This window comes from Haemorhous mexicanus, chromosome 3 (assembly GCF_027477595.1).
Source record: "Haemorhous mexicanus isolate bHaeMex1 chromosome 3, bHaeMex1.pri, whole genome shotgun sequence".
Lineage (NCBI taxonomy): Eukaryota > Metazoa > Chordata > Aves > Passeriformes > Fringillidae > Haemorhous > Haemorhous mexicanus.
The window spans coordinates 31,591,764-31,611,131 of NC_082343.1; the positions used below are offsets into that span (position 1 = coordinate 31,591,764).

The 19,368-nt window shown below is 41.0% G+C and overlaps 1 protein-coding gene across 1 annotated transcript in view; it reads left to right on the forward strand.

Annotated features, from left to right (window-relative positions):
- Window positions 1-7,705, forward strand: part of RPS6KA2 (ribosomal protein S6 kinase A2) — a 162,285-nt gene extending 154,580 nt beyond the window's left edge. The window contains exon 21 of the mRNA XM_059841252.1: window positions 326-7,705. Within this exon, the coding sequence (XP_059697235.1) occupies window positions 326-451 (126 nt within the window). The 3' untranslated portion in view covers window positions 452-7,705. The remainder of the gene's footprint in view (window positions 1-325) is intronic.
- Window positions 7,706-19,368: the final 11,663 nt, after the last annotated feature.

The window sequence follows — 19,368 nt, forward strand, 5'->3', positions numbered from 1 at the left end:
TGTGTAAATAGTCTAAAAAGTGATGGAGGAGTTGGGAAGATTATTTGCCACAGAGGTTAAATTTAATATGGCACTGTACTAACTGTATTTTTGACTGTCACCTGCTCAGTATTTTTAACTTTAGGCTGCATTGTAACCACCTGGTGGCACATACTGCTCTTCACCATTTTGAATCTCAGACAACTCTACCTGTCTGCCAGCCGAAATGGTATCATTTCCTGGAAATTGTGTGTGTGTGGCAGTTTTTTAGGATACTGAATAGGGGAAGGGAAAAGCATCAAAGCATTAATTTCAGCTCAGAGTTTTCTCTTTCTCTGTTTCACAGGGTGCAATGGCAGCCACTTACTTTGCTTTAAACCGCGCACCTCAGGCACCAAGGCTGGAGCCCGTATTGTCCTCCAACCTGGCTCAGCGGCGAGGCATGAAAAGACTTACCTCTACCAGATTGTAGCAGTGCCCCCAAAAGGCCTCCTTGGAATCCCTCAGTTTATTATTTGAGAAATTCATCTTTACTTGGCTAGCAGAACCTTTTTGGATAACCTGCACATGAAATTGCCAGAACTAGCAGAAGCCCACGTAAGGCAAAGTTCTCATTTGCTACATCTTTTCTTTTACATTCCAGCCAGGGTCCTGAGTTTAACAACTTCACAAAGATGTGCCAGTTCTGCCAGTAGCTCTTTTTCTTTACTGAGATAAAGCCAAATAAAATAGGCAAGCTCCATCCTTTCCACCCTAGAAAAACTATTTTTGAGTCTGTAAGATGTTCCATGGGAACAGTTTTCATTTGTTTCTCAAGAAAAGCACTTTTTGCTACGAAGAACGCAGTTGGGTTAGAATGCTGTTCCAGCATGCATCATGATGAAGTGACTTGGCACAAGTAGACATCTACTGATCTCCATTCACCCCAGGAAGAGTGAAGGCTCCAGAGACACATGAGTAATACCTTACTTGAAACAAGTGCTTAACAACATGAGGTAGAGAGACCTGGTGGTGGTGGAAATACCTTCTGTTATTGAAGAATCTTTTGCACTTTGCCCCTGCCTTCTCTGGAATGAAGCTAGCACCTCTCAAGGAGAGTGTGCCACCAGCTCTGACTTGCTCAAAAGTCTCAGAGAGCAAGAAACCTCTGAGGATCTCAGTCTTCTGAGGAAAAGAATGGGTCTTATGAGACTGTGGGGAGGCATTCATGTAGAGCAGTGTGAGTAGGAGCCGTGGATCAGGCAGAAGAAATGTGTCTGGTCTTGGCCAGCAAGCAGGTCTGGGAGGATGAGGTGAGGGAGCTGGGGGAACTGAACAAAGGCAGGGAAAGATGTGAATGGCTTTGAGGACAGTAAGAAAAATAATGCAAAGGCAACTAGTGTCCAAGTGGCTGGGGGCACACTGTGACTCCCTCTCAAAGCAGAGGACAGTCCCCCTTCAGTGACTGGCGCAGAAGACAGTGGGTGGCTGGGCTGCCCAGAGGCCAAGTGGGTCGATGCAGCCGTGCATCCTCCCACACCATCACCCAGTCTGCTCACCGAGAGCCGTTTTGGCAGCCCAGAGTGCCACGCTGGAGACAGAGAGGCCATTCCCAGTCCTTGTTCCCTGCCCTCCCCTGGCTGATCACTCAAATCTGCCTCCATCACCCAACATGTCATGTCCCTGCCTGGGTGTTCTGCTCTAGCAGAGCTAGACTCCCCATGCCATGTGTGTGCAGAGAGTACCCACTTCTGAAGAGTTCAGCCAACTCTGTTACAAGCTTTAATAATAATAAATTATGAGGAGAAATGGGAGGATGCTCTGCTTTTATATTTATATGAATATGTACATGTGTATTTATATACATATAAAACAAAAATTCTGTGCCCTAATTCCTGGATTTTCCAGGTCCAGGGAAAGGAAACTTTTGTTGAAATGGTCTCTGCAAAATGGACTTTTTTCTCATTCCCTGGTTTCAGAGAAAGCAAGCAAGGTTTGTGGTGCCAGATGTGAACTATTTTTTTATTCCTTTTCTTACCCATCTTGGCTTATTGGTGGTCACAAGCTGACCAAGATTCTTCTTTGTACTGCTTTTGTTAATTTTTATTTTCTGAGTGAATTTTGTCACCTCAGATGCTTCGTGGGAAAAGCTACTGTGCTGTGTTGGCTTTTTTCTGTTGTGACAAGGGAGGAAAAAAAAAGGAAAAATGTGAACATGGAGCTTCATATGCTAGACATGGTAATTTTTGCTTGCTGGGTAGTTTGTGCATCTTGGTGCTGAACTGGAATTACCAGATCACTGCCTCAGATTGTCCAAGGGGTTTCATTTGTTATAGTAATATTCTTCCTAAAACTATCTCTGCTTCAATGTTGACTGAAGTTTGTTTGTTTGCATTAGTCTATTTTTAAATTTAAATTTATTCTTAATAATTTAAACTGATATTTAATGTTCAGATTTATGTGCTGTGCACAGAGGATCGCTGCAAAGCAGCTCTCCCTGAAGCCCTTCTCTTTTCTAAAATAAACAATTCTGTGAAACTTCACACACAGGCTGAGTTGGCTGGGACTGATGAGCGCAAACGCACAGGTGGGTGTCTGTGCTTGTGTACACAGCAGCCCACATTCTCTCCTCTGGCTAAGCTGTGCTCAGTGTCAGCTTTTTGCTGCCTTTAGAATTTTCTGCTTGTTAGAACTTCAGTCTCACACGTTTCTGCTGGCAGCACACTGTGAGAATATCCACCGGCAGGGATATCATGGCTGGTGCAAAACAGCTCTGGCCAGGCCTTGTTTCCCTTGAAGTGACTTCTGTCCTGGGAGAAGGCAAGGTGGGCATAAGGATGCAAAGAGCAACCTGGAGGGAGGGCTGGATTTTCTGGGGTCCCCACTCATATATACTGTTTCAACAAGACGTATTTTAATGCTCAGAGTAATTGTATTGTATATGGGCAGAAAGATTGCTGGAAATGTTATGTACAGTTTTTGTCTCCCTCTGAGATTTCCTGATCATCTCGCATTGCTTCAGTTTGCTTTCTCTCACAACCACTGGAAAAAGTCTCATTCCTTCTAGATATACCCAGTCTTAATTCTTTGAGCTTTTTTTTTTTTGACTGAATCTTACTGTAGGCCAAGCTTACAGGATGTTGCTCTTCCCAAAATTTAAGGGTTTCAATCTCTTCCTGACTTTCCTCTTTCTAATGCACCAACTGTTAACATAGAGACACATACAGACTCATACATCTAAATGCTCATTATTTACTTTATAAGCCTGTAAATAATTATAAGCCCATACCTATAGTGGGCTTTGTTTATTAAGCTTTTGTTGCCAGTGCATCCAGATGCATGCACATGTGTCTGTATGTAAACACATATGTGCACATATGTGTCTGTATGTAAACACATGCACAAAAAGGTGCTGTCCCAGCTTGTCCAAATAAAGGTAGAAATGTAGTCAGAAGTGGATCTGATACTCAGAGAGTTTTGTCTGCAGTGCTTTTTGAAATCTGTCATTGATAATGGTAATAATTACTCTGGGTGTAGAAATAAAGGCTGTGCCCATCCATGGAAGAAACTTTTCCATCCAGCCTCCCCTCTGTCCCAGATGTGCATCCCCATGCACTTCCAAGGGCAGATCAGTCTCCCCTCTGCAGTCCTGCCACGGGACGTGATTTTCTGAGGCTTTTCTGACCTGTTCCAGTCAAGTGAACCCAATTCAACCTTTTCCACTGTGAGTCTTGCTGATCCAGCTCACTTGGACTGAAATACAAGAGCCTCCATCAGCAAATCCAATGGAGGCAGAAAGGGAGGAATATGCCACTGGCAGACATTATTCAGACTGATAGCACCCACTGGTTCCCCTGGCCCAGCTGGATCCAGGAGAGGATGCTAGGCTGTGGCCTCATTACTGCAATGGCTGCTTTTACACCAGCATCTCCCTTCTAGACTCCTGGCCATGGTATAGCTCAGCAATAAGCACTTTTTTTTTTTTTTTTTTTTTTTTTTTTTTCCCTGGGAGAAAACTGTAAAAGGCTTAGCCTCTTTCTTTCTCTCTCTCTCTTTATACAACCTTAAGAGACTTCTACTAATTGTTGTGTTTAATTCTTTGAATTAGAACATACCATCTTGCAAGTTTTTAGTCCATGAAGTGTCCTAGTGCCTTAGGCTATTACAAATATTATAGTTACATTTTTAACCATCAAGCTGCACAATGCAATGAGTGTCCAAGGCATACCCCAGTGTACCTGTCACAGACATAGTCAGCTCATCTGGAGGCCCACTTCAAAATCCATCACAGAATGGTCCAGGTTCAAAGGGACCTCTGGAGCCAATCTAGTCCAACCACCCTGCTAAAGAAGGTTCACTTAGAGCAAGTTGCACAGGACCATATCCATAGGGTTTTGTTGTTCAGTCCATGAGAGAAGTGTCTGCCCAGCAAGGAGGAGGCATATCCCCACATTTTGCAGAGCTGAACCCCACCTCTGCAGCTCCAGGACTCTGAAGAAGCCAAATGGCCCTGATAAAGAATATCATGGGAAGTGTTACCCCAGTTCCTACACAGCCCCAGGACTCTGAAGAAGCCAAATGGCCCTGATGAAGAATATCATGGGAAGTGTTACCCCAGTTCCTACACAGCCCCACAGCTTGCCTATATGGCAGAGGTGTGGAGATGCTGCTCAAAGGGAGATCTGGCTTCTGCTCCAACCCCTCATGAATTTTCACTTATTTAAAATCCATTAACATTTTCTAAGCAAGTTTTAACAGCAGAGAGCATTTATAAAACCTAACTATTTCAGCAAATGACAAGTGACACTCACAGACATATTGTTATATATCTCTACATTTGAAAAAGAAGTCTACCTGAGAATAGGTTTTGTTTACTCTAGAAAAAAATCTTCTTTGGCTCCCTGAGAGCCCAGGGTGTTGGGGATAGCCCAAGCACAGAGAGCTGAGTGAAGCATGTCATGTGTGACATCATGCCATGACATCACATGTCAGGTACCTCTTATAAGGTACAGATTGTGTGTTCCTGTACTTCATCTAACCTTGGATGTAATACCGGGCTCTCTTTTCAGCCAGACCCTTTCATCTCTCTCAACTCAACTGAGAGAGATGAACCTCAGTCAAGTGTGCAATTGCTGTGTGACTGTGATACAAATTTTGACAGGGCTTGGCCCATCCCCTAAACCATGGATGGCACAAAGGTTTCTTATGCTGCTGGTCTACTGAACTTACACCAGCAAGTGCTGACACTAAAAATGGCAGGCAGTCACTTTCTCTTACTTCAGCTGCTCATCTGTCATTTCACACCTCCCTTAGCCAGGTCACCACGGGGCAAAGTAAATGTTTGTGCATCAGAACAAATGGCTGGGGACAGCAGGAAGGCAACAGCACCAGTTTAGCCATCAGTGTTGTCAACACATTGGAATAGCTACAAGTTCAGTGTCACCTCTGTCCCTCTGTTGCTGCATTAGGCTGAGCAGAGCCCAGGTGTGGTTCAGAGTCAGGGCTATAAATGATGTGATGTTTGTACAGCAGCAGGTTCCCTGTGCACAGAGAGGGAGGACAAGTCCAGACTTCTGAAAACTGGCCACAAGTTCATACAAACTCTCTGTAACCAGAAGGTGTAGGGCCACAGATGGCATGCCATGGAGAAATAATGTTTATTGTATGTATTTTTGTCACTACCTTAACAAAAGAGAGAGACAAACCCCAGGGTTTGTTTTTAAATCATCCATTTTTGCAGAGGAAATTCTTGCTTTTTGGGCATGCTACAGCTTTCTTGATCCCTAGAAGGAGTGAAGGAGTAAGGCAGTCAAACACAGAAGATGCAGCAGATTACTATAGCAGAAAATATATTGTAGCTTTCACTGGAAAATTATTTTCAGGTGTTTTGAAGCTCTTTCTTAGGATGTGTGTATCAGAAATGCCAAAGCAAATATTTAGAAGCAAAGTTCCCTTGTTGAACATCCAGAGATGACACCTTTAAGCAAGAGCCACATGAGCTCCACATTCACATATCTGAATCCTAAAAGACAGGCAAGCAGCACAACTCTTCAGATATTCCCTACATTAAAATAATGTTAATAAGATGCTTTAGTATAACACATTAAAAAAGAAAAAAAGTAATATGTGCAACCCCATTTTTCTTTTTCTCTTTTGAAGTATACATAATTTTCCTTTAGAAGTGTATATTCTTACCTCCCAGCTGACCCTGATCCTGAAACTTTGTGTTGCCTGAAAACACCGCAGCTAAGCTGCTTCTGGTACCTCATGTCCTCTGTGAACACAGTCCCACACTCCTTTCTCTGTGTCTGTCCACAGCAGACACACACAATTGTACACCCTCTCTTATTCTGAAAGTTAGCAAAACCATGAGAATTTAAACTCAGAGGATAAAATGAAGTTAAAAGGAAGGTTCTCAGTGTGTACAGAACTAAAATTTGTATTCAGGTGAAGGATGGATTGAAGCCTGTGCAGAACAAAAATGTTACAGAGTAAAGTTACAGCAATTCTTACAGCCAAATTTTATCTAAACTCTCTTCATAGATCTTTGTAACATAGACCTTGCATTTCCAAGTGCAGCTGGGTGACAACACATGTTTGTCAGCCAGCATCTGATCATGCATGTCATCACAAGGCTTGCACATGAAAGTATTTTGCAGCCCGAAGTTTAAAGTCCAAAATTAAGATTTTGGCCCTTTTTGTCATCCTGTATTGTGTAAACCACGATGTTCAGTGTTGAACTCTTCTACCACTACTTCTTGCTTTGGTATACATAATTACAGAGTCAACTTGTGCTCCTTTATGTCTCCTAAATGGATGTTATGGACACATTTCTCAGAGATGCTTTAGCCTGAAGGGAAATGAGGAAAATGCATGCCCTCTTTGATGAAGGTGAATTTTGAAAGGAGAGGCTTCATTCACTTGAAGTGCAGAAAATGAAAAACAGTTGCTCAAGATTGTTTCTGTTTTTCTACTCAGAGCCAAATCTTGCTGCCTTCATTCCTGTGTCAATTCCTTAATCCATATGCACCTTCAGTGACTCTGGTGAGAGAGCTCAGAGTCGTCCTCTTTCCTGTTGCAGTAGTGGAGTCTGGCCATTAGGTGATGATGTGTGTAAGGAGTTTACTCGGGTAGTACTAAATTGAATTTATGTAGTAAAATATGAACCATGATCTAGCACTTTGTTTACAGGCTCCATATTCATGTTTACAAAATGATGATTTTTGAGGCTCATGCTTTTTATGTTTCCTGTATGAAAAGGGCAGCCAGTGTACAGATATTTGTTATGTTTACCAGCGTTTCTGAATAGATTTTTTTTATAGTACATGGTTTTATGAAGTGTAATATTTTTATAGCAGAATGACGATCTTTGGACTTTCTATATTGTTACCTACAATTGTTTGCAAACAAGCTCTTTGCTCATTTTTTTTCTCTGCACTGTATCCCATGTTGCTGCTGCTAATGTTGCTGGCCTCAGCTGCTGCTGCCCCACCGTGACGTGGGCTGATGGTATTGTGAAACTGTGCAAACTAACTTCAAAGAGCTGTGATTGTGCTGAAGGGCTGGCTGCATGCTGGGTTCCTCCTGGCAGGAGGGATGGGGAGCTGAACCCTACCAAGGCAAGAGTTTACTGTGGATGGTCCCCAAGGAGAAGCCTCAGTGCTCACCTTTGTCTGTATTCTGCCATTTTAGTTTGGCATGCCCATCCTTTCCTTTCTTTATAAAGAAATAAAAAGAGAAACAAAAAGGATTCTGCTTGTGTTTGCATAATTCCTTTCCAGTCCCTGGGCACTGGTCATATTTGAATGCCACGTGTTGGCCACAGTAAAAGTACACAGATAATTGTTCAAATTATACCTGGAACTGTTATCTCTGTGCAGCCTGAATACTCAAACCTCTGTTTTGGGAAGCAACAAGTAAGCCTTTAATGCCCATCATTCACACAGTTCACCCACTAGACAAATTTAGGATTTCAGTGCCAGACAAATTAGTGCTTTCACACAAGTTGCCTCAGCATGAATTTCCCTTGCCCCCTTGAGATCTTCCAAGGTGCCATTCCTTTGGAAACTGCTGGTCTCTGGCAAGCAGCCTGCTTAGCCTTTTCTGTTTGCTGGACTTACAAGTGACCATAAAAGCAAAATCAACTCCTCCTACTCAGAGGGATTGGTTCTGCTTCCCTGGCATTACATCTGAGCCTGCACACAGTTAAACTGGCATTAATATCTGGATTGTCATCAGACCTGGCAGCATCGCAAAGGTGGTGAGTCTGGCTCAGGGTCCTTGCAGGAACAGCACATGGTACCAGAGATGGAGAAACATCTGACTTAGCACGACTTAGGTCCAAGCAAGCATAACTGAGCAAACTTGGACTTCAAGAATGTTGTTCATAGGATTTCTGCTCTGACCATAGGCAGTCTCATGCTTCTTTTCTCCTGCCAGCTGCTCCTGTCCTACTGCCACCTCTGTCCTTCCTGTATTTTCTCTATTCATGAAAGTTCCTGTTCCTTTAGTCCTCATAGTTCTTCAGCTATTCCACCTTTCTCTTACCACATTTCTGCCCTACAGGCCCATCTTGTGGGTTTATAGCCTCTTCTGGTCAGAAGGCAAATAAATCCAGTACACCGGTCTTTATAGGCCCAGCAGTTTAAAAAGGAGGCTTCTCTGGAGACCCACAGTCATATACAAGAGCATGCAAATAAGAAAACTGAAGAGGAAAAAAAAAAAATCTCAAAAAACCAAAACCAATCTAGGCTATCTCTTCCATTCCCACTTCTAATTTCTCTTGTAATATGACCATGACCAGGAATGAGCCAAGTTCATCCACTGCTGGACACACATTTCCAGAGGACCTGGTTAGGAAGTTGTGGGTCATGCCAGGCCCTCAACAGGCAGATGATAGTCTTTCCCTCCAATACTAGAAAATGAATAAATGAGATATCTGAGAGAAACGCTTTCCAGAATATAGTCAAGTGCCTAATCAAGACACAGCAGCCCTTTTAGGAAACTCATATTGGCAACCATCTTAAACCTCTGCACTTAATGAGAAAGTAACCATGCTTTCTTCCCCCTGAAGTACACACTTGTTTAAAATTAAAAAACAAAAAAGAAAAAGAAAAAAGTAGCTAATAACTCCCCTCCCACTTGTAATTTTGCTCTTTAGTCAACGTTAATTTTTTTCTTGTATCTTTCCCCTCCTTTATCCCATCCCAGGTCACTTCACCCCCTTTTCATGCCCTGCAATGATGTACCATGGGAATTGTCCTGAGGCTCAGAAAGTCCTGTTATGTGCCTGAACAGAATCATCTTCAAGGGCAGCACAACTGCTAGCTGAGCACCTGAGGCAATACAGCAGGTCAGACAAGAGGCAGTAACAATAACAACTAATATCTGAAGATCACAAGCAAAGATTTTGCATTAAAAGTTGTGACAAAGAACTGAAGACAAGGATTTTAGGCTATGTCCAACTTTTCAGGTTACTCATAGATAACTTCAGGGCATTGTCTGTTAAAGGTGCCATACTCCAGCTGTCTGGAGACAAGATAGAAAAAAAGATTATCTGTCCATTCATCTAGATGGACAGAAGCACTTTGGGTTTTTTTCTAAACAACCAAAGCTGGCCTGAAATCAATTCTATTTTTTGTTGAGGAAATTATTTTATTAAGAGGCTGGTGACTCACCATCTGTGGTAAGCCTGTGCATTGTTTTGGCTTGGCACACTCCTGCCTAATTGATTCTTCCTGTCCTTCAGGGTCTGTGGTCACTGGTAAAAACAGCTGCAGCTGTAAAGCCTAACTCTTTCCCTACTGTAGAATTTTGCAGCTTTGATTTTAATTATAGTCTCCTTGCTAAGGCATGCAAAGGAAGACTAGTGATATTCAGTCCATTTACCCAGACTTTCTAATTGTCACAGTCTTGTCTGGGCTATTGTCTCTGCTGTAAATTCTGTTATAATCAGTTATTTATTCATCCATTTATTTATTTCACCTGTTGGTACTAAAAAAAATTTACCCTGTAGGAACATCAACTGTTACAATGGAGACAAACACAGAGAACAGAAACAACGTGCATTTCACTTTAGAGAAGTGACAAGGGTGACCCATCAGCTTTAAGAAACTCTTGGCAGTGCTGATCTTTTGCTATCTGGTCTCACTTCAACCACCAGCTTGCTGCCATCTGAAGAGATTAGGAAGTACATGTTAAAGGTGAGAAAATGCCAGGCAAACCCCATCATTCAGGCCTCAAGTATAATTACTAAAATGGCACAAACTAATATAACTTTAATATATTTAAATGGTCCAGAGTTCAGATGCAGGGAAAAAAAAAATAAAAAAAGCTTGCCATGAAGATTATTAAAGACCCTGACCTGTTCAGCTTAGCTTGGAGATGGCTATGAGGTGACTAGATTATTGTCTACAAAAATCTTCACAGGGAGAAAAATCACATGTTCCAGAAGCAGAGAGAGACAGACCAGAGAAGAAAAGCAGGCAAATTTCTGGGTGCAAAATTCGTGCAGCTGCAGAATGGAAATAAGGTAACTGTAGTTTCAAAAGTAGGCTGTTATTCATTGGAATAAAACATAAAAGGAGAAAAGGGGTTTGTTATTCCCTTTGTATCACGTTTAGTAGTGTCCCTGGGCAGACAGGAGGTTAGTGCAGAAGCAAGTGGATGACTTCAATAGCCTGCAGTAATCTGGAAATCAATTTTAAATGCTTGTGATGGTCTCTTTGGGCCTCAAATATGACATGCATTCATATTACCCTACCACAAGCAGTTGGCACTGAATGAGCAGATCAAGACTGATGGATTAACTCCAAAGATTAATTTAAAGACTTTTAAGCCACAAATAACTGGATCAATCAACTTTCTCTGTCTAAATCTGTATATTTACTATGTACACATGGAGAATATTTGCTGTCTTTTGACAATACAGAATATCACTCTGAAATTTTGTAATGTTTATGACTACCTAGAGTGTTAATTTAGAACAACCTGTTCCCCACAGTTGGTGCAATATGGTTAAAACCTGTAACAAGACCAGAAAAATGGTGTTCCCTAAACATAGTAAAAAACTCACTGCCTTAAAAACCAAAAAAATTATTATAGTAGTATAATAATAATATCAGTGTAATAATTAATTAGTGCATTAATAATGCACTAATCCTATGAAACACAGGAAGGCCCTACAGAAATAGATGTCAAACATGAGTTTGCACACTTTTACAAAAAAAAAAGAGATATACAAGACTTTAATTTCAAATGAGTTCTCCAATTATAATTAAGCTTTTAAAAGAAAGTGAAAATTACACCACAAAAATCTTTAATTTTTACATTACCAAGGCCTAGACCTGAGTGGCAACTTCGTGAACTGACTGGCTTTATACAGCTTCTGAAAATCTATGAGATGTACACTGACAGATGGTGCAAAATTCTAATCAGGAAGGAAGGAAGGAAGGAAGGAAGGAAGGAAGGAAGGAAGGAAGGAAGGAAGGAAGGAAGGAAGGATTTAACAAATAACAAGCATAAATGCTGTTCCTAATAATGCATAGTGACTGTTACAGAAGGTGCTTTTCCAGGGAAAACACTACCCCACCTCCTCAGCTTCAAGATGGTGAATATTAGCAATTCCCAGGAGAACTGTTTTTGCTAAACCTAAACACTGTGGATTATCTCTAGTGAGACTTTTTCCAGCTCTGTGACAAACACTGGTGTAGCAACCTCCCTGAGGAATGATGTGGCAGAAATTTGTGCAGGGCAGCCACTCAGTATGGAAGTGCAACATAGCAACCCCCATCAGAGCACCCTCCTGCAAAGTGACAATCCCTCTTTTAGTCCAAAGAGCATTAAATAAGCCTACACTGCTGGAAGCTTGCATCATGCTCCCTGGAGGTTGTTGTGTGGGGCTGACCAACCCAGCCTAAGGAAGGAGCTGATGGGGTTCCCTACCCTGATCTTAGCAAGTACTGGGATCACAGGGTTTCCATGTGATGCAGAGATGGTGCTCCCACTGTCTTCTGAGCTTTCAGAGAAAAGAAGGAACTGCTTTCAGCAGGTTATAAAAATGTGCTTCTGCACAGCCTTCAAGAGGGAAAATCTGAGCAAGAAAGCAGCACCAAAGTCACAGGGAGGGGGGGTCACAGTAAGGGCATTGATCTATTCCACATAACTTCTTGGCTTGGTTTTGTTGAACTTCCTGCTATGTGTGAGAGTTTTGGCGTCCACTCTGCAAGGGCTAAACACTCCCTCTGTGTGCAGGGCAGATAGTACTGTCCAGCCCAGGTGCCAAGGATCAGTAGCTTTTGGATAGACTATTTAATTCATACAGCACTTGGTGTGAAAAACAAGATATCTCTTGTAGAAAACAAGACAGCAGTTGTGAACTGAAGCTGTAGCATCACCAGCTAACATTAATGTTTATTGGAAAGATCAATACCTGTATTAGGATGAATTCGAACGTCCGTGGGACACAACATTTTAAATCTTTCTAATAAGAAAAGATCCTCTCTGCATAGCTTAGAGGTTGTCTATAACCACCTAATTCAATTTGGTACATGCATATTTGGATACATGAGTGAAATGCATCCATTCTTCTATAAGTATACACACTTGAATATTTACTTTTTTTTTTTTTTTTGTCTGTTGGGCCTTGTGCAAGCTTAAATGACTCTCTGCTGAGTCCTGAATGACTTTCTAGAAGTCCACTATGACCTATTGCTTATTTCACTTTGATCCCAGTAGCTTTGGAAAGGACTTTAGCATGTTTACCTTCAAGTTACTCATCATGTATGCCCGTGGTTTGTTTATACACTGTAGCCTACTGAAATTTCTCCCTTTTCTTTTACTCAAGAAAATAGGCCAAAGGTGATTTTAAGGTCCCTGTTTGGATATGCATCACCAATTCAGAGACCTTTGGCTTCCTCTAGTAAGTCAGAGACATCTTAGATACATCTCACATTTTTCCAGTGAGCAAGAGAAATGTCAGTCCATTGAGAGAAAAACTGACCTTAAGTTTAAAACAGCTGAGGATACTGTAACTAGACTGAAGTGAGCCCTGGTGTAATCATGCATTTCTGTCTCAAACATGATAATCTACTTTTTTTTTTCACTAGAATAAGTCTACCAATATTTATGTTCAGTTTTCCAGTAGCAGTAGTTTAGGTGGTTGTTCTTTAACTCAGGAAGGGCTTAAAGAGGAAAAAAGCACAGAACTGTATATTTCTATCAGGGATGATCCCCTGCTCCTGGCCACGCTCCAGCCTTGCTTAGGTTGTTTAGACTGAGGAGAGCAAAGGTTCCAGGAAAGGGTATACAGTAAGTTAATTTATTAAAGGCAAACCATGCCAGAAACCTGTATTTTTGTCATTTTCTACTAAATTTATACTATATGCAGCTCAATAAAGAACCGTGAGTCCTGAAGAAAAGATTACATAGCTAAAATGATTGTCATTTTTTACCACTGTGTCTCAGCTTTGACAACTCACTTTCTGCCATCAGTCAGAACCCTGACTCTATCGTTTTCCTTATAATCAGTGGGATGTTTGTACTGGTTAAAGCACTATAAGAAGGACCTACAAATCTTGGGAGAAAATGAGTGACAAAGTTTCTTCATAAAGCACAAACGTTTCAGCACACACATTGCTAAGCAGCAAAGAAGGAAGCAAATCACCTCCCAACCTGAGAAGCCCATGTCACATCACTGATTGTTCTTCCTCAGAAACTGGAAATAGTTTTTAAGAACATAATAGAAAAGTATTTTTTCCTTGGTTTTTTTTTTTTTTTTACTCCAATTGGAATCATCACCGAGGCAGGTTTTCCAGGATGAGGAAACCAACTCTGCTTTGCAGCCCAGTTTGACACCTGCTAGGAGGAACAGCCTGCTGAGAGAGCATCACGGCCCTCCTGTTCTGCTCCTCTGAACATGATAATTACAGCAATGAAGTGATTATATGTCATTTATCTCTCACAGAAGTTTCCTCAGCTGAGTGAAGGAGGTGAATTTTCAAGGCAATTTTACAGGAAAAGATTCTCTTACCCCAGCTGACCTGATTTAGGAGTATAAAGTACAGTGTGCACCTGACTGAGCAAGCAGCTCTCATCCCTTTCTTCCCAAACACAAGATAATCCTCCGCAATTCCTTCAGGGATACCAGTAATGCAGTGGTATGGTACTAGAAACAACAGCTTGGTACTTCTTCTCACAGGCAAGTGGGCAGATGACTATTAAAAATGACCATTTATTGTAAGAACTTCTTTACTTAAGAGGATTTTGTAAGTTTAAAAAAAAAAAAAAAAGACACTTTTTAAGGTCCATTTATTGCATAGTAATCAATATACCCATGTAGCCCAGTACCTGTATCCACATTACCAACCACAAGTATAAACAACTTGTGAATAAACCCATTAATCAGACTTTTCCCTATGTATAAAACCTGATATCTTCTAAACAACCCTAGCAATATAGCTTTATGTTTAAAATTAGAATCTAAAATTATCTCATTTGAAGCAATATTTTATATAAGCAAACTGCAAGATGAACTTCAGCCCAGAAAATGCCTTTAAAACACTTAAATATCACTCTACATGACAGTAAAACACACATCAATATAGCCATCACTGCTGCATGTATTTCAGCAGGAAGTTGACATATACAATTTCAGTTTCAGTTTTGTCTGTCTCTTTACCATGCTGACTAACTGAGCACTGAAAGCAGTCTCATCATATAAAGGCCCCATCCTTCAGCTGCCTGAAGGTCCTGCTGCACTGCATCTATGCATTGCTACTCACGCAGGGGGCCTCCTTCATCTACAGCTGGTTGACGTCTAGGAAAAAAAAATTCCCAGGAGAAAACTTGCCCTTAAGAATAGCCGTACTGTAACAGTTTCATCAGGGAAAGATACTGTTTGGGGTTTGTTTGTTTGTTTGTTTGTTTGTTTGTTTGTTTGTTTGTTTGTTTTGGGCTGGTTTGGGGTTTTCCCCATCCCTCACACAAGGTTTGATGCTGGCAGTGAGCCCAGCAGTGGGAAGCTGCCCCTCTGGGCTGCTCCTCAGGCACCGAGAAAAAGAACAGCCTCACTACAAACCCAGCTGCTTCTCTGCCAGACTGTTGTACTCGGCTTCCCCTTGTCTATACAATTTTGGACATGAGAGCTTTTCACAGCACAGAACTAGCTGTTTCCTATGCAACTGTGAAACAGACCAGAGCCTAGAGCTTGTGTGGTTTCTACCTACAGAGTTTATAATAACAGGAATAACTAGCAAAAGTTTCAAGTATTCAGCCCCACCCACCTGTAATCTAACCACGACAAACAGGTCCTTTTCATCTAAGGCAGGGGACAGCCGTGATAATTGCAACAACGGCCTGGAACGCTCATCTTCTTTGCTGACAAAATACATCAGTTTTTCATTGTTATAGGAAGCACCCTTGCCTACAATTATTGTTGATTACAATAGCTGCAAATGTGCCAATATTTATGTCTTGGCAACCAAAATGTTCTTCCAGATCCATTCTGCATCTTTTTTACTTTTTACCTCTTGACTCTGTGCATGGCAATGCCCACATCACAGCTTTCTTTTAGCCATTCATAGAGGAGGGTCTTTTTCTAGAGGTTTTGTAAGATCCATTGTCTTATTTGCTGGGCCTCAGCTGGAAATATGTGTTTTATTTTGCTGTTTGACCCTACTCCAGATCATACCAAAACTACAGATCATTAAATGCATCTAGCTCCATAATGTGTTAATTTATCCTAATTGATCAGGTTTTACCCAGAAACTGGGGATCTCTCAAACTATGTACGCTGGTTTTGTGCAATAGTGTGCTCCATGGTCAGTCACAGAACTGTTACCTCTAGAAGCTGAAGCTATATTTTTCAGCACTAGGTACTTCTGAATTTCAGAAAGTGTTTTTTTAAAAGGAGGTATCAATTCTTCTTGGGTTACTCAGTTTTTAGACATTTATTTCAGGGTTTTTTAGACTAATACTGAAGTTATATTTCTACTAGGATGCCTTTGCAAATGTGTCAGCACTGAGCATGCAATTATAGATGTTAGTCATTATTTCTGTTACACAGACTCCCTTCCCAGCATTCTCAGGTGTTCAATTTACTTAGTTACTGCTGTGTGCTCCACATGGAATAAAACTGCTCAATCATCATGCCAGCATGTAGGGATAAGGTATCCGTAATCAAAGATGCAAAGAGAAATGCACACGTCACATCAAGCTGTGCTCTCACTTGGCTCAGTTTGAGATTGCAGCTGATTAAATGTCATAGTGGCTCCTGTCAATCTTGTCTACCTACCATGGCATTTCTGCTCACTCTAATGAACAGGTATTTCATTATGAGGTCGAGGAAGACTGTCCAAGCAGTGTATCTTTTCTTCATATTTTTCTGCAACTTTGGAGCTACCACAGCAGAGAAATATTAATTCCTTCAGTCCTGAAGTCACAGTTTCTTCAATAACTTTTTTAATTGTTGTGCCCTTGTCTGTCAAGCAACATTCCAAATAACGTTTTATTGCAATTTTTTTCACAGATGGGAAAAGGTACCACTCTTACCCCCCCAAAAATATTTGTTAAGAATTGTATTAGATACATCCTTTAGCACTGATTTTATTGTCAAGCTTAACTACTGCATTAGTAGCATTAGTAGATTGCTGTGCAATGTCCATTTTTGCCAGGCAGGTGGAACACCACCGTGGCATGTGCCTGCAAAGGCATGTCAAGAGGAAGACAGGAGATGCCTGAAATGAGAAATATTGCAGGCTGCTTTACTCAGCAGCTGGATCTGAATCCACAGAGGTCCAAGAAATACTGATTACAGAGGTGCATTTCTGGGATGACAACTGGAAGTGCCATATGTCTCCTGCAGCTAGGAGGATTGTCCCTGCCACCCCCACACCCTGAAATGGGGAATGGGATATGGAGACTCCCTTCTGAGGGAGACGCAGCATTCATTTGCTGAACAGACCAATCACACAACAGCTCACCTCCTCAGAGGGCAAAATTTAGATACTAGTAAACATTATTAAAGCTCATCCAGCCCTGGCTACCTTATGTATGTGTCCCTGTGGGCAAAACCACTAGCCCTGGGTGCACTAGCACTGGAGACTTGTGGAGCCACGAATGGAGGAGTCAGGAATGCTCTCCTGCATCCCCTCAGCTGCAGACAGCAATTCAGGAGAGTGCAGATATGTGCTGGCAGCAAGGGATGAGGGGCTGCAGAACTGCTATCTACAGAAAGCCTCTGTTGTTAGAGTATCCCATGCAGAGTAACTGCTACACAGCTTAGAATCCATCAGCTAAAAACCCAGAATGGAACTCTGGCACGCCAGCTTTCAAATTCAGCGAGGAAAAGTTGTAGCTTAATGACCATCAGTTACAAAAGTCAAGTAAGTGAGATAAAAACATAGCAACCTGGCCAAAGTCTGAGGAAAAATAAGGAGAATAAATGGACAGCCAGATAAACTTCAGAAATATCTCCTTGCAAAGGTCAGAAGTACAAGGCTAACAAAAAACAAAAGAAAGCAATGAGATTGTCAGGAAGAAATTCCAGGAAATGGCAGGCAGGGTATTTGTGTAGATAATCTAAGGGATAAAAGATTGCAGGGGACCTGTCTGTTTGAAAACCAAACCAGCTACAATTACTTGTTCTGATTAGAAGAAACATAGGAGCCATCCTTTGACATACATGGCTGGTCTTATTCACAAGCACATTATGACCTAAAAATTAAAAGGGAACAAGTAAATAGCCAAAAGGACGTATGAGATGAAAATAAAGAAATGGTGTCAGCTTAAGATAACAGAATCAGAAAGGCTGAGCTATGAAATCAGTTTCAACTATCATGGGACATAAAAGACAATTAAAGGAGTTAGATAAAAGCAAAGGAAGTTGCAGTTATGAAATAATGCAGAAAGAGTCCATGACAGATAAAAGCAGAAGTGTGGTAATAATAACCCAAAATACGTATGAATATAGCATGAAAAAAATAGTAAGAAGCATAGTTCAGACTAGGAAAAAAACAGGTGGAGTATATTTAAGGAAAAAAGTGTGTGGCAAAACTTAATGAAACTTGCTCTGAAATCCACCAGGCCCTCACAAAAGCAATTTGAAATTATCAATTTGAGATGATTAGTGATTTTCTTCCAGGTCATGGAAGGACAGGGGCAGTCCTGCACTGGAGAAGAGCACGTGTCTGAAGAGGAGTTCACAAAAACTCAGCAAATTATAAGCCAAAAAAAAAAAAAACAAAAAAAAAAAACAAAACCACCAAACCAAAACACATCAGAAAGAAAAACCAGCTTTAACAATTTATTAAACTATGAGTTAATGTTCATTCAGGGAACAACATGCTCAAAAGTACACTTAACATGGACTTCTCAAGAGCAACTCATGTCAAATCCAATCTAATTTCTCTATTGAACAGGCTAAAAGGGGTAAAAGAAAAGCTATGGATACATTAAGGGGATCTTTTGTACAGTTTTTGATATCCTTTAAAAAAGCTTAAAAAAACATATGCAAATAAAAGCAAACTTCAAATCCTTGCTAGCTGGTTTTGTTGCATAACTGGTAGAGCCTGTCATGTGGGATTGCTTTCTTCTGGACAAGTTTCAGGTTAATGATTTTTCCATTAACTGCTTTGAAAACAAAAAAATAAAGTGAGAAACTCTCAAGATTGCAGAGGAGTACTGCACTGCTGGTAAGGCTTTGACTGAGACATGGTGACCCTTGGCTATGCCTTAAGAAAGCCAAACACAAATAGAGTAGGCAAAAGGTTAAAAAATGTAATAGGCACAGCCTGTGGGAAAAGGCTAAAAGAACTTGTTTACTCCAGGAAGAAAAACTAAAAAGCAATGGTTCCCAATGTAGACAGGTTATTGTTTTGCTCCCTACATGGAGGTAAGAAAAAAAAATATTTAAATTTTCAGTAAAGGGGAATAAGGCTATATTTTTAGCCTTATTATGTAAGGCTAAAAATTAGTTCTATAACTGTAGCTGTAATATTAATGACTGAGCCTGACCATCTAGGATATGTGGAATCATACCACATGAGGATTGTTCGAACATGCAGAACTGATTTCCATACAGCTTTCTTGTGCAAGTGCATGCCAAATCAACTGGAATAAATGATTCCTTGAGATCTCCTTCAGATTCACACTGCTGCTTTTAAATAGGAGTCTAAGTAGGCTACAGAAGTATGCAGGGCTACATTTTGGTTTTTCATAATGCAATATGCCAAGGGGATTAAAATTCTTCCACTCACACAGCAAAGCAAGGCGTTGTTGTGGGGTGTCATGTCATATGCTGAATATACATATAGAAGAAGGAGAGGTTACTCAATGCTTTTCCTCAAACTTGCTCCTCTCTAAGCAAGCAGCGAGGGAGGAAGTGTGAAGAGAAGCTTTTTGTTGGTACTTTTT